Source organism: Rattus rattus, chromosome 2 (genome assembly GCF_011064425.1).
Source record: "Rattus rattus isolate New Zealand chromosome 2, Rrattus_CSIRO_v1, whole genome shotgun sequence".
NCBI classification, from domain to species: domain Eukaryota; kingdom Metazoa; phylum Chordata; class Mammalia; order Rodentia; family Muridae; genus Rattus; species Rattus rattus.
Window position 1 is genome coordinate 9,290,422 of NC_046155.1, and position 24,672 is coordinate 9,315,093.

The 24,672-nt window shown below is 47.5% G+C and overlaps 1 protein-coding gene across 1 annotated transcript; it reads right to left on the reverse strand.

Moving 5' to 3' along the window:
* Nucleotides 1–14,722: 14,722 nt before the first annotated feature.
* On the reverse strand, nucleotides 14,723–22,863 carry Slc22a6 (solute carrier family 22 member 6). Its single transcript, XM_032895345.1, has 9 exons — nucleotides 22,495–22,863; nucleotides 22,012–22,115; nucleotides 21,642–21,796; nucleotides 19,690–19,858; nucleotides 19,141–19,264; nucleotides 18,895–19,010; nucleotides 17,269–17,712; nucleotides 15,377–15,580; nucleotides 14,723–15,109 (listed from the first exon to the last, which is right to left on the reverse strand). Exons 1-7 carry the CDS (start codon nucleotides 22,861–22,863, stop codon nucleotides 17,436–17,438), a joined length of 1,314 nt encoding a protein of 437 aa, XP_032751236.1. The 3' UTR covers nucleotides 14,723–15,109; nucleotides 15,377–15,580; nucleotides 17,269–17,435.
* Nucleotides 22,864–24,672: the final 1,809 nt, after the last annotated feature.

Consider the following 24,672-nt stretch of genomic DNA (forward strand, 5'->3'; position numbering starts at 1 on the left):
AAAGGGTTCTGAGAGGGTCAGAGACACCCCCAACCCCAGTGTTAGGAGTCCCACAAAAACACCAAGCTAGTGAGATCATGGATCCTATTATTGTCTCCATTATTTTGCCTTTAAAAAAAGGAATGTAATATAGCCAGTCATGTCAGTCGGATCTCTGAATTCCAGGCTAGCCAGGGCTACCTGGTGAGGCACTTTCTCAAAAAGGATGCCATATGGAAAAAGCTATATATATTATATATTGTATATATTGTATAGTTCGTGTGTGTGTGTGTGTGTGTGTGTGTGTGTGTGTGTACAGTGGAGAAAGATATAGAGAGAGATGGGGAGGAGAGAGAGAGAGAGAGAGAGAGAGAGAGAGAGAGCGCACTGGAGGGAGAGGGAACAGGGAGAGAGAGAATGAGGCACTAAGACTAGGAGGAGACAAAGGAGGCAGAGGAAAGACGAGGAAGAGGGAGAGAAAAATATAGAAGCATAATCTAGCTATGACAAGAACTCCATATATACATATATATGTTTGTGCATATGTAAATATACACATATACATGTATATATGTACACTTACACACATGCATACACATATATATATATACATACACATATACATATATACATGTATATATATGGAACTATATAGTTCATAGCTTTTTCAGAGTGGTTCTTTTGCTGAGTAATATGCATTGAAGCTTCCTCCATGGCTCTTCATGGCTTGGTAGCTCAGATCTTTTTAGCACTGAATAATTTTGCTGTTCTTTTAAGTCAAGATAAGAAAAGAATTCTCCTTCTGAAATTATTCCTTCTCTAGGTGCAGTCAGATAACTCCGCTGCGGAAGGACACACCACTACCCTTAAATTGAAATGATGAAGAGACATGCCATTTTTTTTCTAAAATAAGAACTTGCTTTTGTGTCCTTTTGGATAGGTTGGAAAACTGTCATTTCGTTTGCCAAGAGACAAAAGGACAAGGCTCCCAGTACTTGGGAGGCAGAGACAGGTGGATCTCTATCAGTCGGGATTGCATAGTGAGGCCCTGTCTCAAAGAAACAACAAAGGTCCACAAAGAACGGAAAGACTGAAAGGATCTGGAATGAGCAGGGCAGCCTGCGTCCCCATTAGATGTGCTGTTGCATGTCCAGAGGAATTTACCCTTCAAGCAAACGATGGACTTAATATGTTTGGAGGGAAATCCTTGTTTGTAAAATTTTTTATTGTGGGATTTGATTAATTAATTAATTGTGTGATGTACACACTTCTTGTGTGTTATATATGTGTGCGTATATGTGTCCACACATGCATATCTGGAGGATGCTGGGTGCTCTGCTCTGTCACTTTCTACCTTATTCTCTGAGACGCGTCTCTCTGAACCTTGAGCTTGCCTTTTTAAACCTATGCTAACTGGGCAGCAAACCTCAGTAATCTTGTCTCTGTTCCCCATTGTCCTAGTGCTGGAGTTACAGATGTGCTTGGCCACACTTAGTGTTTACATGGGTTCTGGGGATCTGAACTCAGGTGTTCATGTACACTCGCCAGCCCCACTGTGGGTTTTTCAGTATCCTGTGGATGCAAATATCATACAATGCAGAACTTGGGACATCAGTGCTTACATGCTTTGCTCAAAGAGCGATGGGATTATATTAGTTCCTCTTCTGTTGCCACAGTCAAGCATCACCTCAAAAAGTAACCTAAGGAAGGAAGTGTTTGTTTGGCTTATGACTTCAGAGAGATTGGGTCCATAATTGTGAGGAAAACAATGCAGAGAGAGCACATTTCATCCTCACGTAGGAAATAACAGAGAAGACAGGAAGTGGAGCTAAGCTCCTTCAAACAACCTTCAACCCCTCCACCCCCGACTGTGAAGGACGTCTTCTTCCAGGATACACGTGCTAAAAGTTCCACGACCTCTCCAACCAGGATCCAGGAACCCATGAATACTTAAACCGCTGGGATTGTTTTCTACTTTATTGAAATAGCTACTGTTATATAAGCCTACATACTGTCTGATACAGCTTTTATTTAAAATATGCTGTGGTGGTATGTCAGAGAAGACTAAGAGTCAATTTGAATAGCACTTGCATGGAACAATGTGTGTCTCTGTGGAAATACATGTTAGAACACACTGTGGAGACTGGGTTAATGATGTTTTGGACAGAAGCAGAGTAACAAAAAGATAAAAATCAAAAGGATATCAGACAAAGGTAAGAAGTCAGAGGGATAAAATAAGAAAAAAAAATCTGGGGTGGAAGACATGGCTCAGAGGGGAAAGGTATTTGCTTTCTAGTCTGACGATCTGCATTTGATCCCCAGAACCCACGTGGCTGAAGAAGAGAAACAACTGCAAGTATACATACATACATACATACATACATACATACATACATACATACACACACATACATACACATACATACATACACACATACACACACATACATATACATACATACACATACATATATACACACATACACATACATACACACATACATATACATACATACACATACATACATACACATACACATACATACATACACACATACAATAAAACAAAGAAGGGCTGGAGAGGTTGCTCAGCGGTTAAGAGCACTTGCTGCTTTTCCAGAGGACCCTTGTTGGATGTCTCACAGCTGTTTGAACCTCCAGCTTCAAGGGACTCAACATCTATTTGTCTCCTTGGACACCCACGTGTAGTCCGCACACACATACACACACACACACACACACTCTCTCTCAATGTAATAATAAAAGCAAATCTTAAAATCTATATGCGGTCTAGATTTTCTAGATTATGTGCCTGACAGTGTCTCTAAATATAGAGGACTCAGAAAAAACCTCCCTTGGCTTCTTGTCTGCTCTAATTTGCATTGTACATATCAGAGCAACAGTTGCTTGGGACTTCTGCCATCTCAGTATTATCATTAGCAATTACTATTCTGTTCTCCTCATGTGTACCGGAAAGCCCAGGAGATCAAGTATGTCTATGTGCTCCTGTGCCTTGAGCATACAGAATTGTTTTTATCAATAACGGGAGCCAAGGTCCAGGAACATACAATGGTGAGGTAAGAGAGACTAAGAGAATTACTGCCTAAGGCAAGCCTGCATTCCTGACTGCATAAAACCTCACATAAATGACAGATGCTCTGAGACTGGCCTCAGGAGAAAGAGAAGGAAAAGGAGAGAGAGAGAGAGAGAGAGAGAGAGAGAGAGAGAGAGAGAGAGAGAGAGAGAGAGAGAGACCACAGGATGCCGAGAGGTGGTACAGTTGTTCATCTGCAGTTCAGGAGTGGGCAGGAGACTCGGTCTTTCATAATCATTTGTGTCTCTCTGCCCTAACACTAGTGGGGAGGGACACAAACCCGACTATCAGTCTTGGCTTTGGGGCTGGGGAGATGGCTAAGTGGATAAAGTGCTTGCTATGTAAGCATGAACACTGGAGTTTGGATTGCCAGTACCCACAAAACAATGGGTATGTGTGGAGGGACAACCCATAATCCCACACTGGAGTGTAGAGATGGGCTTATCGGCTAGCTAGACTGGCTGAATCTATGAGCTCCAGGTTCAGCAAGAGACCCTGTGTCAGTAAATAAAGTGAGGAAGAAACCTGACATCAACATCAACTTTTGGCTTCTACACGTATATGTGTACACAGAAATGCACACACACACACACACACACACACACACACACATAGTATCTCCCCACACACTTAAACACGCATGTGTACATGTATACCTATCTATATACAATACACACACACACACACACACACACACACACACTCACACAGGGGGTGGGGTAGGGAGAGGAGAGAGAGTTGGGTTACAGGATTCCCATTTTGCCTTGGTCATAAAGTTGATAAGGATGACACCAGAATGACAAGAGGCTACCTCACAGAGCACTTGTGTACAGTAGATGTTCCCAGCATGCAGGACAAGCAGCGAGGAAGGCCAACAAGAATGCTGATAACATCCATGTCCTGGTTCCCGTCCCCATTGTCCCTAGGGAAGTTTCAGCTTGGTCCATTTTGTGGTTGATTATGAGAGCATTATATATCCCATTTATGCTTAAAATAGCTAGAATTGTCATAGAACCATGTATAAATCAAGAAGAGTTCTACCAACAAAGGTTCAGAAAAGCTGCTGTGTATAGCCCAGAACTTTTCTGGTGCTTGTGTGTGCGCGTGCATACCTGTATACCTGTGTGTGGAGACCAGAAGTTGACACTGAGTTGTAACCGATCTTTTGCTACTTTGTGGGTTCTTTTCTCTTCCACTCTTCTCAACCTCTTTTTCCAGTCTTTCAACCCCCTAACACTAGATAGGAGAGAGAAAAGGCTAGAAAGAAAGGGGGCAACATTATTGTTAGACTACTTCCTGCTGATTAGGGGCTTTGAGATCCTTGGGGCATTTGTTCTTTGCCATCAGGGTTGCTACTTTCTTTTTCCTTCTTTGTGCACAACTACTTAACAAACAATATGATTAACAGTAACAAATAATAACCAACAGTAACCAATCACCAACCTACCAATAAAGCAACCAATAACCCACCAAGTGACCCGGAGCTCAGGGCTCTTTATGTACTCTCTCAAAAGTCCCTGGAATCCAAATGTCACACAATTGCAGAAACTTTCTACAGCTGAAAAAAATCACTCCCCTGCTACAGCATGAGGCAGATCATAGTCAGCTGCCGGGGACAATCTGAAGCAGCCTCATATCCCACACCTGGGATTGGAATGAAAACATATTTCTGTGTTTTTAAAAAGAAACCAAAATTCCAGAATTCTCACTACACTGGGTGTCTTTCTGTCACCCTGTCTTATTTATTTTACGTTTTATTTTAATTATTTAAAAATTATATGCTTATGTGTAGGGTACGTGTATGTGTGAGTGCAGGTGCCTGTGGAGTCTAGCAGAGGGGGATGGGTCCTCTACAGCAGGAGTTACAGGCAGTTGTGAGCTATTTGATGTAGATGCTGGGAATAAAATTCAGGTCCTCTGGAAGAGTAGTATGGGCTCTTAACCAGTGAACTATCTATCGCTCCATCTTTCTCTCTCTCTCTCTCTCTCTCTCTCTCTCTCTCTCTCTCTCTCTCTTTCTTTCTGAGTCAGGGCCTCTCGTTGAACTTGAATTGGGCTTAACTCAATGGCCAATGAGCTCCAGGGATCTTTCCGTTTTAGCACTTGGAATATGTGTGTGTGTGTGTGTGTGTGTGTGTGTGTGTGTGTCCATAATCCATATTTGACCAATTCTGGTCTTCATGTTTGTTGACTGAGTCATTTCCCTAGCCTCTTGTCTAGCATTTTTAATTTACAAGAACAACTTACAGGAGTTAGTTTTCTCCCTTCACCACGTGGATTCCAGAGATCAGATCGAACATGGGTCAGCAGGCTTGGCATCAGACATCTTTAACACTGAACCCTCTTGTTGGCTCCAGGGCTTTTTAAAAAAATTTAAATTTTTATTATTTATTTATTTATTTATTTATTTATTTATTTATTTATCTTTTGCATTGCACACAGACTGGTGAGTCACTTTTGGTTGTGGCATCTTTAGGAGTTCTTCTCAAGGGGCATTCTGGGACTTGTCTTTCCTGCATGACAACCTGGATTGTTGTGCTTACCAGACACAGCCATGTGGTCCTGGGTGAAACGTCTTATTGCAATTACGTTTCTTGTTTAAGTAGTCCCTGCTGATTTGTGAGCCATTTCATTTGCTTAACATCTCAGAAGGTCCAGTTTCACATTGGGTTGTGCGTGTTAGCTGCCTATTATCCTAATGAGATGTTCTTGGGAGGCAGCCACAGCCTTCGGTATTATTGACCTAAGGAAAAAGTATCATAACTGTGTTTATAAAACAGACTTTGTAGTGGACCATGTGGTGGTGTTAGAGAGCCCCATCTACCCTGTCCATTGGAAGATTATTCTTGGGATTGATTTAGAGAATGAGGTAACCGTGTATCGCTCTTGGTCAGATATTAAATCTAAAAAATGTTGAGGAGATTAGTATCGTCTTCATTTATAAGGGAATCCAAGATGCTCACTTACTCAGATTCCTTAGGTGATAAGGAACCCGAGCTTTTAGATCAAACTGCCTGCTGTTTGGGACAGAAGAGCAGCAGGTGGATTGGCAGTTTAGGGAATAGAGTCAGCTTGGGAGCAGACTCCACAAAGTGAACACCCTGGCTTGAAAAGGTGGGGGTAAGGGAGGAGGAGGGGCTGGCAAGGGAGCACAAGAAATAAAAGTAAAAAGCATTTCCCAGGATAACCTGAGCTTGACCTGCAGAGCCCACACAAAGCGAGGAGAGAACCAGAGTTGTCCTCTGACCTCCACATGTGCCCTCCTCTTCCCCTGCACCACGCACACACACACACTACGAAGTAAATTTTAAAAATTAAAAAAAGAAGAGTAAAGGAAAAGCAGAATTGGGAAGATTGATAAGATATGTTGAAGTGAGTAGACAAGAATGTCTGAGATCTTGGGTCTGAAAATAAAGAAGAAATCCCCAGGCTGGAGAGAGAGAGAGAGGGCTGTAGGGATGGCTATAGGGAATGGCTGTAGGGATGGTTGGGGGGGAATGGCTGCAGGGGATGGCTGCAGGGGATGGGGGGATGGCTGCTGGGGGATGGCTGGGCATGGGGGGATGGCTGCAGGGGATGGCTGTAGGGGGGATGGCTGTAGGGGGGATGGCTGTGGGGGATGATGGCTGGGGGGATGGCTGGGGGGATGGCAGGGGGGGGGATGGCTGGGGGATGGCTGGGGGGATGGCTGCAGGGGGATGGCTGCAGGAGGATGAAGTCTGTGGGGGGGATGGCAGGGGGATGGCTGCAGGGGGATGGCTGTGGGGGGATGGCTGTGGGGGATGGCTGTAGGGGGGATGGCTGTGGGGATGGCTGCAGGGGGGGATGGCTGTAGGGAATGGCTGCAGGGGGATGGCTGTGGGGGATGGCTGCTGGGGGGGATGGCTGTGGGGGATGGCTGTGGGGATGGGGGGATGGCTGTGGTGGGGGGGGATGGCTGTGGGGGGATGGCTGTGGGGAATGGCTGCAGGGGATGGCTGTGGGGGGGGATGGCTGTAGGAATGGCTGGAGAAATGGCTGTAGGGAAGGTTGGTCATAAAGAACATTTGCAGCCCTCCCAGAGCACCCACATCTCCATGTCACAACTCCAGTCCCAGAGGCTGGGATGCGCTCTTTCAGCCTCTGGGTGCACTGCGTGCACATAGGAGACATACATATACGCACACAGAAAAACACCCATACACATAAAATAAGCATGGATATATATTTAAGAAAAAAAGAAAGTCTTTATAACTGCGCCTAGAGGGCCTTGCACATGGCACTTGTGTGTGACAGGGAGGAAGGATTAGCCATGCCATGCTGGTCACCTGATATTTCTGCAGGACAGCTTTCCAGTAAGGTTTTCCCAGTAAGAACACAATTTACCTTTTATCCGTTTCAGACAGATGCTATGTGAGCAAAGACTGGGTCTATGCTTACCCACAGCTCTTTCTCAAGGCTTCTTCTCTTTGCATAGCACAGGTTGATGGCAATGAACCGCATAACTCACTCTCCTCATCCTTCGTGCCAGGAAGGTTAAACCTCTGGGCCTTTCTGTGAGGTGTTAACTAGGTTAGGCTAATTGAGGGGGAGCCTAACTCCCAATTTAGGGGGCATTATCCATGGGCTGGGGTCCCAGAGAGAATAAGGAGGAGAGAGTGAGCGGACTACATCTTTGCTCCTGGGTTGTAGAGGCCATGTGACCGGCTGCCTCGACCTCCTGCTGCCTCGACCTCCTGCTGCTGTGGCTTCCTCACCACAATGGACTTTATCCTTAAACTGTGGAGCCAAACAAACCGTTCTTTCCTCATATTACATTTGTGAGGTATTATCACAGCAATAAAAAGTAAGCAATAAAGTGCAGTTATTAAAGGGTGCCTACGAACCAAGCGCAGAGGGGAAGGCCTGTTGCCTTAAGCCAAGCAGAACTTCTCCTGAGACTTTGAATTAAGCTCACAGAAATGTTCTGGTTGGTGTTGAGCCTAAGCCTGAGAGGTAATGGATCGGAGATAGGGTCGGTGGTCATTTTGCAAGAAGAGCACACAGACGAAACTGGCAGTGGAGAAGGAGCAGGGTGAGCATACAGAAATACCTTTGGTGTTCCAGTTCTTGGTTCCAGTTTCCATGAGTCCTGGACACGCTTTATCGCTTGTTCCTGAAGTCAGTAAAAAAAGTCCATTTTGAATATAATGTAGGTGTATCTGCATGAGGGTGGAATGTGAGACTGCACATGAGTGCTGGTGCTTACAGAGGCCAGAGATGGCAGATCCTGGCAGATCCCGGAAGATCCATAGCAGCCAGAGTCACAGATGGTTGAGAGCTGCCTGACTTCTGTGTTGGGACTCAAGCTTGGGCCCTCTGGAGGAGCGGGTGCTTTTAAATTCGTTTTCACTTTTATGTGCATTGGTGTACTGCTTGCATGGTCTCTGTGAGGTGCTGGATGGATTACAGACAGTTGTGTGCTGCCCTGTGGGTGCTGGGAGTTGAACCTGGGTCTGTCAGGAAGAGCAGCCAATGCTCTTAACCATTGAGCCATCTCTTCAGGTCTGAGTGCCTAATTTCTAAGCAATCTCTTCAGGCCTTTGATCTTTTGTATACCTGAAGTTATGTCCCCCTTCCCACTGGCTTACTCGAGAGAGTCTGTTCTTTCTGACCAAAAGACCCTTGACTGGAACAGAGGTGACGAACATGATTAGTGTTACGGCTGTGAGATTCAGAATGCAGCCTAACGAGCCATTCAGCAGGCCATCATCATGATCCAACTGTGTGTGTGTGTGTGTGTGTGTGTGTGTGTGTGTGTGTGTGTGTGAGAGAGAGAGAGAGAGAGAGAGAGAGAGAGAGAGAATGTGTGTGTGAAGGTATGTGTGTCCGAGGGCGTGTGTGTATGTGAGTGTCTGTGGTGAATGTGTGTGAGTGTGTGTGTGTGTGTGTGTGTGTGAGAGAGAGAGAGTGTGTACGTGTGTGTGAAGGTGTGTGTGTGTGTGAGTGAGTGTGTGTGAGAGTGTCTGTGAGTGAATGTGTATGAGAGTGTGTGTATATGTGAATGTGTGAGTGTGTGTGAGAGAGTGTGAGTATGTGTGAGTGTGTGAGAGTGTGTGTATGTGTGTGGCTAAGATGAAAGGAATCCCACAGCCCTGTTGTCCTTCCCATCCCATTTTAGCTCCTTGGCTGTGTTCCATCTCCTAGCCCAGCTACAGGGAGCAATTTCTAAAGACAGGAAATTGTTTCTGTCTCTAAAACTCTGAGCTCAGAATCTCCAGCCTCCATTCTCTTTCTTCTGTACCCACCTTGGGAACTTGTCTGATTCCCTGGGGTCTTTTGGCTTTTGGTTTTGAGGAGATTAGCATTGGGCTCCTCTTTCTGGTATGGGATGGGCAGAGAGCTGCTTCCTGCAGGGATTACTGTGTCTCCTCCTGGGTGAGCCTCTCAACTTGAAAACCTCTGTGTTTTGGGCAAACACTGTAGCATCGGTATGGTCGCCCACTTCAGACAAACTCGTCAGATCACTCAGACTGGGTGTGTATGTGGAGAGGGCAAGAGGGGGCAGGGAAGGGATCTTGATGGGTATCATGGCAGGATTTAGAAACACGGAGCAGATAGACTTCTGGATGCATCAAGGAGGATATTTCCGGAAAGATTTGACTGAGGTGGAAAGAGCCACTCTGAATCTGGGCGGCGCTGTTCAGTGGGCTGTGTTCCTGACTGAATGAAAAGGAGAAAAGTAGAATACAGTCAGTCAGCTCTGTCTGCTCCTCACTGCAAGTGCCACGTGACCGGCTACCCAAGGCTGCTGCATCTCTACCGTGATGGACTGTATCCCCTCTGGAGCCAAAATAAACCTTTTTTTCTCTTTTGTTAGTTACCCTGACACAGTACTGAAGAAGGTAACTGACACAGGAGCAGCAAGGAGGTTGGAGAGTGGCCCAGGTTTCCTCACCTCAGAAAAAAAGTCTAGCTATCCGTACAGGGCTTTGTGACTTCTGTGCTGTGGCCTCTGTGTTATTGGGAAAAGATTGTTCCCATTGGAGGAGAGAAGAGAATGCAGGACTCAGGCAGCCAGGCCTCCAGGTCTCCTGTCTTTACTGAAGTTGAGAAAGTGAAAGAGAGGGGAACATGTTAGGGCTATCTGGGACAAGTGGGAGTCGGGGGGTGGGGGGAGGAACCTTGCATGTGTTATTTGCATGTGTGGAATTGTCAAACAATAAAAACATATTTTATTAAAATAAGAGTAAGTTCCTAATCTAAACATCTGATGTCTTTATAAAAAGAAGCAGCAGGTCTGTGTGTGTGTGTGTGTGTGTGTGTGTGTGTGTGTGTGTGTGTGTGTCAGAGAGACCATGTGAGGACACGGTGGGAAAGTAGCCAAGGGAAGAGGCTTACACCTGCTGACTCTTTGACAATGGACTTTCAGCCTCTAGAACTGTGAGAAAGTGCTTTCTGTTGAGTAAGCTGTCTAGTCCTTGGTATTCTGTTTTGGAACTCTGTATACTAGTCAGCTTTCTCTCACTGTGACAAATACCTGAGGCAAATCAACTTACAAAGAGCAAAGGTTTACTTCGGCTCACTACTGCTGCCATTGCTAATGAATGGCTACAAACCTAGGGTCCCCGCCCCCCCAGAACTGGATTTCTGTTTCTTCTTTTCAGCACATTACGGTGCTTGGTCTCAGTTTATTTTCCAAGGAGAGAACACATTTATCAATAGCCCATTGGGCAGTTGGGGGAGTTATTGAGAAAACTCAACTTGAGTAGTATGACCCACAAGCTAGTCTGGTGACGCTCTGGGGTCTGCAGCTGAGCTGTGGACCTACTGCCATGTGGGAGTATTTGATTGGGATACATTTGCAAGTCACTGTCTCCTGAATCAAAGTCCGTGGTGGATAGGTCTCACTAGCTGAGTCCCAGCCTTCTGGCTGCATCTTGGTCACATGGAGTGGCAGGAAGTCCAAAGTCAAGGGGTCACATCTGGTGAGAGTTTTCAGGCTGGTGAGGATCCTGTAGAGTCCCAAGGTGGCTGCCCAGGGCATCACATGGCTGCACAGAATCCAGAATATTGTGTGTTGGCTGTTTGTATGGATGTGAACCAGCATCCCACCGTGGTCTGATTTTCCTCACATCTATTGAGGCTGATAATTATTCGTGCCTATTACCTGTCCCTGTAACTTCTTTTATGGATTTTTGGCTGTAATTGAATTGGGGTGCTCGAGTTCTTTTTATCAAGTTCTAGGAATTCTTCTTTTAAAATTTCATTCTATTTTTCTCTGTCTGCATATAGAGGTCAAAACATAACTTTCAGGAGTCAGTTCACTGCTTCCAAAGTGGAGTCCTCCAAAGTGGATTCCAGGGACAGAACTCATGCTGTCAGGTTTGTGTGGCCAGTGCTTTTACCCACCGAGCACCTCACTGACCCTAGAGATTCTTTTCCCTATTTTTTTTTTTTTTGAGACGGTCTTCTGCGGCCTTGAGTTCTCTACATAACTGAAGATGACCTTGAACTTCTTATCTCTTGTGTGTTGGGATTGCAGGCATGAATCACCACACTTGATTTGTTTGCAGTACTGAGGTAGATAAGCCCTCTACCAACTGAGCTGCATCTCCACTGCTGGGACACCTCTTTAGACTCTGCAAACCCATGGTGCCCGGTGCTTGCACACCTCCGTCATCTCTAGAAGCTTTATAGTTCTCAGTTCTGCAAACTGCTTTGGCCACCTTGGGTGTCTCTTTTGTTCTCCTCAGGCATTGGATCGCCTGGCTCTATTTGGACCCTGCTTCTGTACTGAGGCCCATAATCTGCTCCCAGGAAGGGAGCTTGGATGAGGGCAGCTCTCATACCATTTGTTCCCTTTCTCGTAGCAAGTATGGCCTGGAGCTTCCTAGTGTCCAGTTTCCTTCAGCTTTCTAGTCATTGACAGTAGAAGGGTTCTTTCAGATCCTGCGCTCCCTGATGGTTGGAACTGTTTCCTCATCCATTCTCATTGTTTCTAGAACAACAACCATGTTCCCTGTATAATTGCAGGTGGAGAGTTCAAGTAGAGTCAGTAAGTGGCATTGGGCTCGGTTAAATCTATATGCCCAGGATATATCATCAAGCCCAGGGGCAGTTCTACCTTTCCATTAGGTTGCGTTCAGGTCGTCCCTAGTGGCTGCTGTACTTTGAGATATCCCATCGGAACATCTAGCATCATCCACCACCTGCATCTAAGCTGCAGCTGCTTTGGGTCCTTACATATGTGACTGATATCACAATGGGCTTCTCGTGAGGAGGAATTTAAGTGAAACCGGATGAGACTGGATTGGAACTGGAGGAGGAAATGGAGCCTCAAGATCATGTAGCTTAGCACTTTATTGGTTCACAACAGATTCAGCTACTGGTGTGTAGCCACAACCTGAGCTGCACGGAGACAGACCTCAGAGATCACCGAAGGCTTTCTGAGGGGGAGTCCAGGAGCACAGGTCCACACAGGGTTTCCTTCCCTTCCCTTTTCTTACCTCTGTTCATTTTTTTCTTCCTCATGAGTACTAGGCTGACCTCATGCTCACTGCGAGGCCCAGGGTGACCTTAACATTTAGCTCTTCCCCCCGTACCTCTTGAGTCCAGGAATTACAGGTGCACACCAGCGTGCCTGGTTTACTGACACTGAGACTAGTGCTCAGGGCTTCCTGCCTGCTAGGCAAGTGCTCCACGAGCTGAGCTACATCTGTCTCCAGCTCCAGGGCAGTCTTTTTCTTTTGCTCCTATACTTATGATAAAGACAGTTTGGAAACACCTGTGCAGGGGGTTTGGGGAGGCTAAGGGGTTGGGGATAGGCAGGTGAGAATTTAGCAGAGGGGAGTTTACGAGTTGCAAAGTATCTATAGGAAGTGGGGGTAAGGCAAACCCTGTGAATTTGATAATAGGGCCCTCTTCCTACCCAGGCATTACAGTTCCACCCCAACCAAAAATACACCAGGTGGGAAAATAGAGTCTCTACTGGTTCTCCTGCAGGAAACTATCAAAAAGACATTATCAGTTTCCTAATGCTGTTCATAAGACTGTTTAAAACAGTCCCGGTTATTCTTTTCTTGTATAGTTAGAGGCTGGATATTGAAGGTTGCTATGTCAACAGGGATGTGTTCCTTTTGGTGGCTTCAAAAAAGAATCCATTTCCTTCTCATTTCAGCTCCCGGAAGTTTCATTCCTTGGCCTGGAGGCCCACACCACTTAATTATCTATTTGATAATGTTAAATGTATCTATTTTTTGAAAATGATCAGAAGTCACTTTAATTTAGTAACAATTAATTGAAGCTTATTGTCTCTGTCTTGCCTTGAACTGATTTCTATTTTTTATTCCTTCTTGAATCATTCCACCCTCTTGATTCTGTTTGTTAGATCTGCTGCCACTGATCTGCCTCTCTAACTGCCATTGCAATCACATTGGGCTAACCCAAATAATTTAGTATGCTTTCCTCAGTTCAGAATCCTTATTTTAATCATATCTGCATATCAAGTTCCAAGGAGTTGGTGTAGACATCCCCGAGGGCTCCTCTGTGCAGCCTGCTATAGGACAGGAAGCTTCACTGGGGAAGCCTCTGTCCTCTAAATCTCTCTGGGGTCATGAAACTTCTTTGGAGGGGAAAACCCTGTGAGGAGGGGCTTTGGACTAAAAGCCAGAGTGGGACCTGGCATGATGTGGTGAAACCCAGAGAATGAGGAGAACTCTACCAGGGCCAGGAAGTTGAGAATTCTCTGGAATATTCCATCTTGGTCAGGTTACAGAAGATGCTACAAGGGCCCTGACACACTGACTGAAAAGAGGCTAAGACAGGAGTAAAACTGTACCATTTTCAGATTCGAGCATTGTGGCACACCTGCAATGCTAGCATTTGGGAGGTGGAGGCAGAAGGATCAAGGTTCAAACTCATCCCCAGCTACTTAGTAAGGTCAAGGCCAGCCAGGGATAAGACCCTGCTTTAGATTTCCATTGCTGTGGCAAAAATACCATCACCAAAAGCTGCTTGGGGAGGAAAGGGTTCATTTCCTCTTACGGCTCTCAGGTCACGCTGTCACTGTGGGAAGTCAGGGCAGAGACTGAAGCAGAGCCATGGAGGAACACTGCCTACTGGCTTGCTCAGCTTACTTTGTTATAGCACCCAGGACTACCAGCCCTGGCACGGCACTGCCGGCGGTGGTCTGCATCCTCCTACATCAATCATTAATCAAGAACCTGCCCCACACAGGCTTGCCTGCAGACAGTGCCTACCTCCAGGGGGTGACTGACAGGATAAACCGAGTGAAGACACCGCCTGGCACAGAATTAACACTCAAGTGTTGGGTCTCCCTGGCTGTTCAATTGTGTTCCTTGTCTCACCCCTCCACCAGCCCTTGGGCCCACGGGAAGCAGAACAACATTGAAAACCCATCAAACACAGGGAAGATTAGGGTGGCTAGTGGTCTGAACGTGCGGGGGCAGTCCTGACATCACATCTATGAGCCTCTATCTCTTTTGCTGCTAGAAGTTTCCATCTGCTCTTACAGCAGGAGAAGAGTCCAGAGCAGAACCTCTGACTGCTGTTTCCATCTCAGTTTCTCATTGACTTCTGATTTCCGGGAAGGGAAGGGACATGAGGCCTGTAGCTAAAACAGAAATGATTGGATAGGAGAGGTGGGGGCAGAGAAGAAGAGAGAGGGACCAAGGTAGAAGAGATTCATTTAATTGTCTGAGATTCTTTGCAAGGTCCTGGAGGTGGCGGAGTGACCATGAGCAGGAAGATGGCCGGTGACGAGAACATTCTGCTTAAGAAGCTGCACATAGTCAGAGCTTTTGTTCCTAGTGGGTCTACTGACGTGACCTTTGGGGAGGGATTTCTCTGAATGGCAGCCTCCACATTTGGATGGTCCAGTCCCTCTACTCACTCCCCCTCCTCATGTAGGCGGCAGGACCTGTAGAACCCCACTCCCTTTAGTGCTGTGTGAAGCCCTTCTGTTCTCAAAGTCCATTCTTCTCTTGTGTTGAGGCCTGGAGCGGCATCATTTGCTTCTGCTGTTCCTGCTGCTGTTGATTCTGCTTTCCTCTGCTCCTGGGGAAGGAAAGCAGATGTTCAGGTTTGCAACCTCCTGAGATGGGACAGGCTCTCCCCTCAGCTGTGACTAGCCACCTGCTATCTGCTCTCAAATGGCGACCACTTCTTCCTGGAGCCCCAAGGATAATGGGAGAATCTTCCACTTGGAGACAAAGGGACAAAGCTCTGATGTGGAAGAGTAGGCCTGGGTCTGAGCCTCGGTGCTGCCCCAGCCTGGGTTGGTGACCTGGAGTAAGTCAATGACCCTCTTTGGGGTATACCTACCTGCTCTTCAGGTCCTGCACTGTATCTGGCAGCGGCTGGCCCAAGGTCTCTGGCAGCAGGGTAATGACAGCACTGGCGACCACAGGGACAGCGCCGAAGATGAAGAGAGGCATGGAGGGGTAGAACTCTGCAGTCATGCTCACCAGCGGGCTCACAATGCTGCCCACCCGGGCCATGGTGCTGCCCATGCCCAGGCCTGTCTGCCTGTGGTCAGGTAGGTGTTGGTTAGAGCTCTGGCATGGGTGCCAGAGGCCACACTTGGAGCCTTTTGCTCCATCTGTGCCTCCCTTTTCCTACTTGATCAGCAAATGATTCCACATCTTTGTGTTTGGTTGTTATCTGTACTGGAATCAAAGCCAGGGCTCTGCACAGACCAGGTAGCCTCTTTACTACTGGCACCCCCAGGCCCTGGTGGTGACTTATAAAACAAAAAGGGGAATTGAGAAGGGGCTGTGGTCAGAGAATCGAGAGACTTGAAACAGAGTTCTGCCTCTGTCCTTGAGCTGCTGTGCGACCTTCAGCCGAGCTCTTTACAGTCTGCGGCCTTTGGTTTTCAGCTGTCATGTGACCATTGGGTAAGAGCAGGGATCCTGGAATGTTTTTGTTTTCCTTTTTTTTTTTTTCTTTCCTGGCTGTGCTATGGATGGAACTCTGGACCTCGAACCCAGGAGACGACTGCTCTGCTCCCGAGCTATAACTTATGAATCCTACTTGTCCATTTCACAGAGACCTCTTAGTTAGGATCCCCACGGGACGGGACCTGGGAGCTGCATGTTGCTTGTGTGTTAAGAATGTTCGTTCTCTGTGAAAACTGGCAAGATGGCTCAGTGACTGAGAACACTGGCTGCTCTTGTAGAGGACCCAGGCTCAGTTTTCAGTCCCTACATGGCAGCTCATAACCATCTGTAACTCTGGTTGTAGGGGATCTGACATTCTCCTCTGTGCTCAGTGGGCACTAGGCACACACATGGTATATGTACAGACATGTACATACATGTGTGCAGAACATACACTAAATAAAGATAAATAAGTCTGAAAATAAATCCTCATAACCGAGAACATTCTTTATGAAAGAAGACGTTAACAATATCGACTCAGGAGGCAACTGCATTCACACACAAGATGTGTGATCTTGGAGAAGACACCTAACTTCTCTGTGTCTCTGTTTTTACACGTGTGAAAGGAGAATGATAATGTCTGCCTTGACCTGCTTTGAGAAATTAGTGAGTTAACATTTGTGAAAAGATTAAAAGAGTGCTTGGCACACAGCGCATGCTTTTCCCCTGAGTGCTTGGTACATAGTACACACTGTCTAGAAATCATAAAGGCATGGAGTGGTATCCAAGATGCCTCAGGGTTCTCATCCCAGCACTGTGACCTCTCAGACCTTTGACAGTTCATGTGATGTTCGATGTTCACACTCAATTTTTAAGGTAGACGTATTGCTTTATTTCTTAGCGTCTCTCCCATCTCACTGTAAAGTGGTGCTGAGTTTGCTCATGTGGCTCTTGTAGTTCTTGTAGGAAGTTGCACATGTGTTTGGGTCTTTGATTTCGGATATATGGCTTGGTTAAAGATGGACCTTAGATATGGTCACAGTTTGTAACTTGTGTTCTGGAGTCTTCGGTTCATTGTCTTTGAGACGTGGCTCTCTACCCTACTCGAGTTGGTAACTTCTTCTAGATCTCCTCTAGGATTAGGTGAGGACTGGACAGCCACACCTCTGTCAGCCAGACCCTGACATGTGTAACTGAGTGGTTCCTATATATCTTGCCCCAGTGAATGGTTTTTGGAGATGTTCTGGGTACTAGGCTATACTCTGGGGTTCTGACTTTAATGTGGGCAAGGGACTATCCTTCCCTAGACCCTCCATGCACTGGGCTCCCACTTACCGAATCACTGTTGGGTACAGCTCTCCGGTGTACAGGAAGATGCAGTTGAAAGAGGAAGCCAGGCAGCCCTTCCCTAGCACAGCCAGGGAGGTGCGAATGATCGTATGGCCTAGAGAGAAAGGATTGGAGAAAGGAGGAACGTGGGGATTGAGGTTGGAGGCACTGAGTTATGTCTGAAGGGGTAGGGTGGGTGGGTCTGAGAGCCAAGATACTGGTGGTGAGTACGCACTCTTTGGTATTATGCCATTCACCAGGATGCAGATGCCTGCCAGCAACAGGGAGGCCATCTGTGCAGGCCGGCGGCCCATGGAGTTGATGACTAGGAAGCATACAAACTTGGCAGGCAGGTCCACGGCACCGAAAATCACCTGGATAAGGTACATGCTGACCCCAAAGCCCTGCAGGTCCATGACCAGCCCGTAGTAGGCAAAGCTAGTGGCAAACCTGGTGCAAGGGAGAGGGAAGTGGAGCTGGTTAGAGGGGCTTAAACAAGGATGCTCAGAACTGGGCAGTGGTGGCGTTTGCTTTTAATCCTAGCACGAGAGGCAGATGCAGGTGGATCTCTGGATTCGAGGCCAGGCTGGTCTACAGAGTGAGTTCTAAGACATCTGGGGCTACGCAGAGAAACCCTGTTTTGAAAAGCTAAAACCAAACCAACCCAAATCTAAATCAACTAACTACCCCTGAAAAAGAAAACTCAAGAAAAGAAAAGAAAAGAAAAGAAAAGAAAAGAAAAGAAAAGAAAAGAAAAGAAGAACAAAAATCAAGGATGCTCTTCCATATATACAGTGACGCGTGGGGCGTCCTGCTGTGGGACCGCTTTGGCTATTGCTTCTGTAGACACATAACAACTGCATATTCCAACTGTACAGTTGCAGTACTGGGCAGTCCTCCAATCCTGTGCTAACCTGACACCCCACGGAGCTGGGAACTTTCATTTAGTTGCTAAGTAAGGTTTATACACATTCAGTCTTTATCTTATCTGCTGGGCTGAGGGAGGACAGGTTACTGTGTAAGCTACGTCAAGGTGCTGTTAAGGGCTGGAATCCTCTGGGATTTATCTGTCTTTCCTTCTGGGATGATTGTTTAGGGGTTCACAGAGCTCAGGTTTGGGGATAGAATCCTCTACAGAGAATAAACCCCAAAGTGTCAGCAAAGAATCCTTTGGTAAGATTGTTCTTCTGACCACGCCCTACTTAGCTGTCATGGGATCACCACAGTAATGCATACTAGTGGGGAATATGTGTCGGTTCTCTAATGCCTGTGGTTTCCCTTCAGGCACCACCAGAGCAATAAAGTCTCAGAGCAGCTTTCAAAGCACACTGGTCGGACCTCACAATGTAAGCTTGTGGGCTCTGGAAACCATTGGTCTTGGTGAGGTCTTTTATACTGGAACAGGGCTGGGAGAGAGAAGCTGGGAGACTTAGTGACCAGTTTGAGCCCAGGGACTGGGTTGAGCTGGAGGGCGATTGCTTCTTTGAGGCTCTCACTATTAGTCATAGCAGATCTGCTGATTTTCCTCCCCTTTCCCTCCCTTTTCCACCCATTTCATCCATGCCTTCCCCCAGCCTGTATTGTGTCTTTTGATCAGCCTGCTTGTCCACCAGTGTGTCTGTCTGAGCCTACCACAGCATGGAGAGACAGAGGAAGAGGCGTCGAAGGGTGGGGCAGCGCAGCAGCTCCATGGCTGAGGCTTGGCCTTTGCTTAGAGTTAGTTCCTTCTGCAGGCTGGTCCGGAGCACCTGTTGGGATGGGCATGACTCAGGGCCTGAGCTTTTCCTAGGGGACCCTTAGGGTCCAACCTCTGGGTCTTGGGTCTTGGTACTTGGGTTGGAGCTCAGTGGCGTCTAGGAACAGACATGTCTTACTTACCTCTATACTTAGCTTAGCCCCTTCTTCTTGTTTCCCATTGATCCGGGCCACTCTCTGCAGGGCTCGGAGGGTGAGGTCCAGCCTTCCTGAGGAGGAGTACCAGCGGGCTGACTCAATGAAGAACCTGGAAGTGAGGGTGGAGAGAGGGCGGATGTTGGCACAGCCTCAGTTTGAGTCTTCTGGGTCAGAGGTATGCAGTAGGGTTTTATTTATGTTTTGGGGACCAGAGCTCTTGCCAAGAGCCCCTTAAGGACAAAGCAGTGGCCAGATCGATAAAGACCCAACCCAGAAGCCCAGCTCTTGGGTGCTGAGTAGAGGGGTGCCAGCAGGCAGGTCAGACTGTAGGGTGCCAGAGAATGGCCACCTTCCCCAAAGCAACACCTACCCCAGCGCTGGCTTCAGAATCTATTCAACAGAAACATTGGCTTGGGGTCAGTTTTATGGCTTGATGGACTCTCTGGGGAGGTTTGTGCCAAGCTCTGGGAGATGGCCTGTGCCTTGTAGCCCTGTAGACTTCAGGCAACCCTTCCCACTCCAGATCCCACATACCAAGAGTAGATGAAGGCAATGAAAAAAGGCACAGAGACCACAAGCTGCAGGTGGCGCCAGTGGGGCACAGCATAGGCGATGCCAGCCAGGAGGAACTGGCCCAGGCTGTAGACATAGCCAATCAAGGTGCCCACATAGGCACGGGTGTGGATAGGCATCCATTCCACATCTGAAAGGGTTAGAGTAGAAGGGTTGCGAGTAAGTGGGCTGCTGGATGGGAAGAGACCCCCCTCTCCCAAGTGTGTTCTTGCCCAACTCTGTAGAAGATGTATCTGTGAGGTTGGGTGCTAGGGTAGGGAGAATGGAGACATTAAGTGGGAGTAGTATTGGGAATTAGATTCAGGATTCCCCGGACCTGCCCTCTCCATGTTCCTGCTGCTCTTTGGCCCTGCCCCAAGGGCCTGACTACAGCCCCTCTCCCTGCAGAGTTACTCTGTTCACTCAGTCTGCTCTCAGCAGCAAACACTGCCTTTCTCTCAGTCCTGGGCTGGACTCACCCTCAGCTGTCAGAGCACTACTTTTTTCCATCCTGGAACATCAGTCCAGGTAGGAGGGGACCACTACTCTGCTAAGGTCTCCAGAGGAAGGGCTGGGTTTCTGGTGGGCTTCTGATTCTGCTACTGGGATACATTTGAATATTGATATCGACTTTGGAGCCCTAAGCATATCTTAGTTCTATCTCAGGCCTACCTAGTTCCATTCATCTAGAGAACTGTGAATTCCTGAATTTCTTCTGGGCTTGAGGCATGACTGCAGGTCCATTTCTTTTCTTCTCCTCAGCCCTCAGATTGATTATCTGGGAAATTGTGTGAGTGTGTGTGTGTGTGTGTGTGTGTGTGTGTGTGTGTGTGTGTAAAATCTACTAGAGGAAACACACTGATGGTTTATTAATAGACTATTCTCAGTCACTAAGTGTGTTTGGTGCATATGATGCTGGTTCATTTTTTCTTTTTTTCTTTTTTCGGAGCTGGGGACTGAACCCAGGGCCTTGCGCTTGCTAGGCAAGCGCTCTACCACTGAGCTAAATCCCCAACCCCGATGCTGGTTCATTCTTATTTAGAAATATTAGACTAACCACAATATTAAAATAATTAAGATATTTTATATTATTTTTAAAAATTGAGAGCGATTGGGTGTGGTAGTGTTGCCTGTAATCCTAGCACTTGGGTGGGGGAGGCTGTTATGGGTTGGAGACTACATAGTAACACCAGGTATCAAAACAAAACAAATAAACAATACCAATGAACACAGAGTGAGATCAGACTTCTTGGCTGGGAGCGCCTTTGGTATTTCTAGATAGGATGTTTCTTTTAAAAAAAAGTACATTTTTTATTTATCCTCTCACTCTCTATCTTTTCTGCATAGGTGTCTGTCTGTCTGTCTGTCTGTCTGTGTGCTTATGTCATGACAAGTGTGTGGAAGTCAGAGGACAACTAAACTTGTAGCAGTTGGTTTTTTTTTCTACCATGTTGGTCTTGGGGATTGAACTCCGGTCATCAGACTTGGTGGCAAGTGTCCTTACCCACTGAGACACCTTCTTTGCTATTTAGCCCAGACTGGCCTAGAACTCATTATATAGACCTTTCTGGCTTCACACTTGGGACAGTCCCCCTGCCTCTGATTCCCGGGCACTGGGATTGTGGGAACATGCTACCAGGCCTTGCCTGTATCACTAGCCTTCAGATTTCCTTGGACACACTCTTCACTACTCCTAAGGTCTCCCGTGCCTGGCTTGTCTTGGGCACACGGACCACAGAGTCGGCAATCTCATTCCAAGTAAGGGATCAAGCTGGTGTGAGCTGGGGGCTGGGGAAGGCAGTGTTACTGTTGACCGGAAATGCAGAGCTAAGGGAGATACTGGGTTGAGAGGAGGTGGGGCTCAGGAGGTGAGGGCTTCAGGAGGAGGCTGGCAGGACTGGGCGGTGAGAGGGGACATGGCGAGCAGTCCTCACTTAGTGTCATGCAGTTGATTGCAATGCTAGCCAAAGACATGCCCGAGAGGAGCCGGAAAACGCAGTAGACAGTATAGTTGGGTGCATAGGCTGCACAGGTTCCCGACACAGCTGTCTGCAGGTAGTTCAAGATCAGCACCTTCCGGCGGCCCAGCCTGTGGGGGAGGGAAGACTTGTGTCAGGGGCCTGAGGACTACTGGGAGCCAGGCTGAGCTACACAGAGGAGGAGTAGGTGCCTAGGGTGATGCCCCAGGCTGCAGTTTTCTCAGGAGCTAAGAAGAATCCTGACCCTTGCACTTAAGCCAGCCACCCCTGCCTTAAAACCACCGATCCCAGTTTAGCCCAGCTCTTTGGCTTACCCAGGACTGACCTGTCCGCCAGGTAGCCAAACATCATGGCTCCCAGCAGCACTCCCACCATGTACAGGGACTGGGCCAGCTGGCGGAAAGCCCGATGAGAGCACACAAGGTTCCACTGTGGGGAGAGATAAGCCAGGGTTGGGCACAGAAGAGCCCGAGGCAGGGAAGCCCTTCAACCCCCTCCAGGAAGGTCTGCAGGGTCCGTGTCACCCTCTTCCAGTAAGACTTCTCTCTGTAGTTTGTCTCACAGTCCTGGGAGATAAGAACACTTACAACACTCAGCAACTTCCTCACCCACCCTTTCTATAAACACCATCCTCTTCAATGTTTTAATTTCATCTTCTGATCTTGGCCCCCAAGAAACTTGACTCTCTCTCTCTCTCTCTCTCTCTCTCTCTCTCTCTCTCTCTCTCTCTCTCTCTGTGTCTGTCTGTCTGTCTGTCTGTGTAGGAGGTAAAGTAGTGTCACATGGAGAGAAAGCCCCAGATTCTTACCTCAGTCACGATGGTTGAAGGGAAGGTGCTGTTGTCATAGACCCAGCCATCAATGCAGGGCTCTGTGACTCCGGTGCCATTGGCTTCTGTGCCATTGTGAAAGGGTGGTCCCCACTGGGGGGAAGTAAAGCGGAGGCAAGATTCGGGTTGTCCTTGCTTGTCCAGGGGCAGCCAGGCCTCCAGACCTCCATCTTTGCTGAGATTGGCATTGGCAGCTGGGCGGCAGTGGTGAGGGGGGATAGCGGCAGTGAAGTTCTGCAAGGTGTTGTGGGAAGCCATCAGCAGTAGGGGAACAACCACCATGGTGACCTGGATCAGCTGGAAGCGTCCGACGCCCCCCACCTGTTTCAGGAGGTCATTGAAGGCCATGGGGCTGGGCCAGGCTGGGTGGTCAATGACCGAGGACCTCCAGTCCTAGGACCTCTGTCTCTCTGTCTGCTGCCCTTTGCCTGAGGAGTGGGGCTGCCACTGCCTCTGCAGCTGAGTGACTCCTGGAGCTGGAGCTGAGCCGGTTCTGTGGCAGGACAGCGGGCTGGTGGGCTGCCCCTCCTTTCTCTCTCCTTCGGTTCTGGCCCTCCCTTGCCCTCGCCTCTTTTCTTCACTTCGGGGGTCTGGACAGCTCAGCTTTCAGGGTCTGCTGGAGCCCTGACTCTTACGTAGGCAGCTTTTAATCTTTGTCCTGAAGACAATGAGTTAAAGTGTGACTTGGTGTCAGGAGGATTAACCCTGTGAGTATTCCTTGTGTCAGTAGAATTTCTCCAAGTGGGTGTGAAGGCAAGGGAGGATGGATGAGACCGAGAGTGAGTGGGTTTACTGGGGGAGGCCATTTGGGCAGCAGGATGCAGAAGGGGACGAGATGGGACCTCCTGTCTTTCTTCCATCGAGTAGTCTGGGCTCTGGGAAATATGGTGGCCTTCTGAAGGGATTCTGTGGATACCATAGTCTATCTTCTGGAGTAACACCATTGAAAACATAGCAAGTCCTGTTGAACCTGAATGTCATATTGACGGTTAATTTTTTTTTTAAAGTATAGCCCTAAGATTGCACAGACCATGTTTCTATCCAAAATCATGCATTGATTTGAAATTGATCTGACTGGGAATCATGTATTCATATTTGCTAAATTGAGCAACCCTGATCTTTGGTCTTCTGAGGACAAACAACTCACATCTTACAGGTGTCTGACTTTGTACAAATGAAAGAAACACAGAGGTCAGAGGTTGCTCTTGAAGGTGTGGGGGCCAAGGGAAAAATCAGACACAATGCGGGATCCCTCTTCTAGAGTCTCAGTTTCACCTTCCTGATTATTCTTTTTTATTTGTTTTTGAAGAAAGCGTCTCACATAGCTCGGGGTGACCTTTAGGTCAATACAGAGCCAAGGCTGGTCTTGTATGGCTCCACCTGGCTCTACCTCCCTGATGCTGGGATTACAAGTATAAACCATTACACTGTTTATCTATCGATTTTGTGTGTGTGTGTGTGTGTGTGTGTGTGTGTGCGCGTGCGAGCCATAACTTGTGCATGGAGGTCTGAGGATAACTTGTAGGAACAGTTTCTCTCTTTTTACCATATGAGCTTTGGAGATTAAACTCATGTCATCAGACTTAGCAGCAAGCCTTTGCCTGTCATCTCACTGGCCCCTGTTTCTTTAATCGTCTTGGTTGAATTTTTCCCCCTTGTTGTGTTCTTTATTTCTAAAAATTATTTCACTTATTTCATATGTAATGGTGTTTTGCCTGCATGTATATCTGTTCACCATATACATGCCTGGTACCAATCTGGTGTCAGATTCTGTGGAACTGGCATTACCCACAGCTGTGAGTCACTATGTAGGTACTGGGAGTTGAACTGGGATCCTATGCAAGAGTAGCAAATGCTCTTAACCATTAAGTCAACTCTTTTTTTTTTTTTTTTCTTTTCTATTTTTCGGAGCTGGGGACCGAACCCAGGGCCTTGCGCTTGGTAGGCAAGCGCTCTACCACTGAGCTAAATCCCCAACCCCCTATATATTTATTTTTAAAACAGGGTTTCTCTGTGTAGCCCTGGCTGTCCTGGAACTCACTCTGTAGACCAGGCTGGCCTTGAACTCAGAGATCCGCCTGCCTCTGGCTCTTGAGTGCTGGGGTTAAAGGTGTGAGCCGCCACTGCCTGGCTAACTTTTATTTTTCTTAAATGAGC

What these genes read in the sequence shown, in the direction of transcription:
- Slc22a6 (XM_032895345.1), bottom strand. Translation starts at nt 22,863, where the DNA reads ATGGCCTTCAATGACCTCCTGAAACAGGTGGGGGGCGTCGGACGCTTC. An exon ending in TTTGGCTACCTGGCGGACAG is followed by an intron (nt 21,797 to 22,011) that starts GTCAGTCCTGGG and finishes CCTCCCCCACAG; the next exon opens with GCTGGGCCGCCGGAAGGTGC. An exon ending in GGGCTAAGCTAAGTATAGAG is followed by an intron (nt 19,011 to 19,140) that starts GTAAGTAAGACA and finishes CCATCCCAACAG; the next exon opens with GTGCTCCGGACCAGCCTGCA.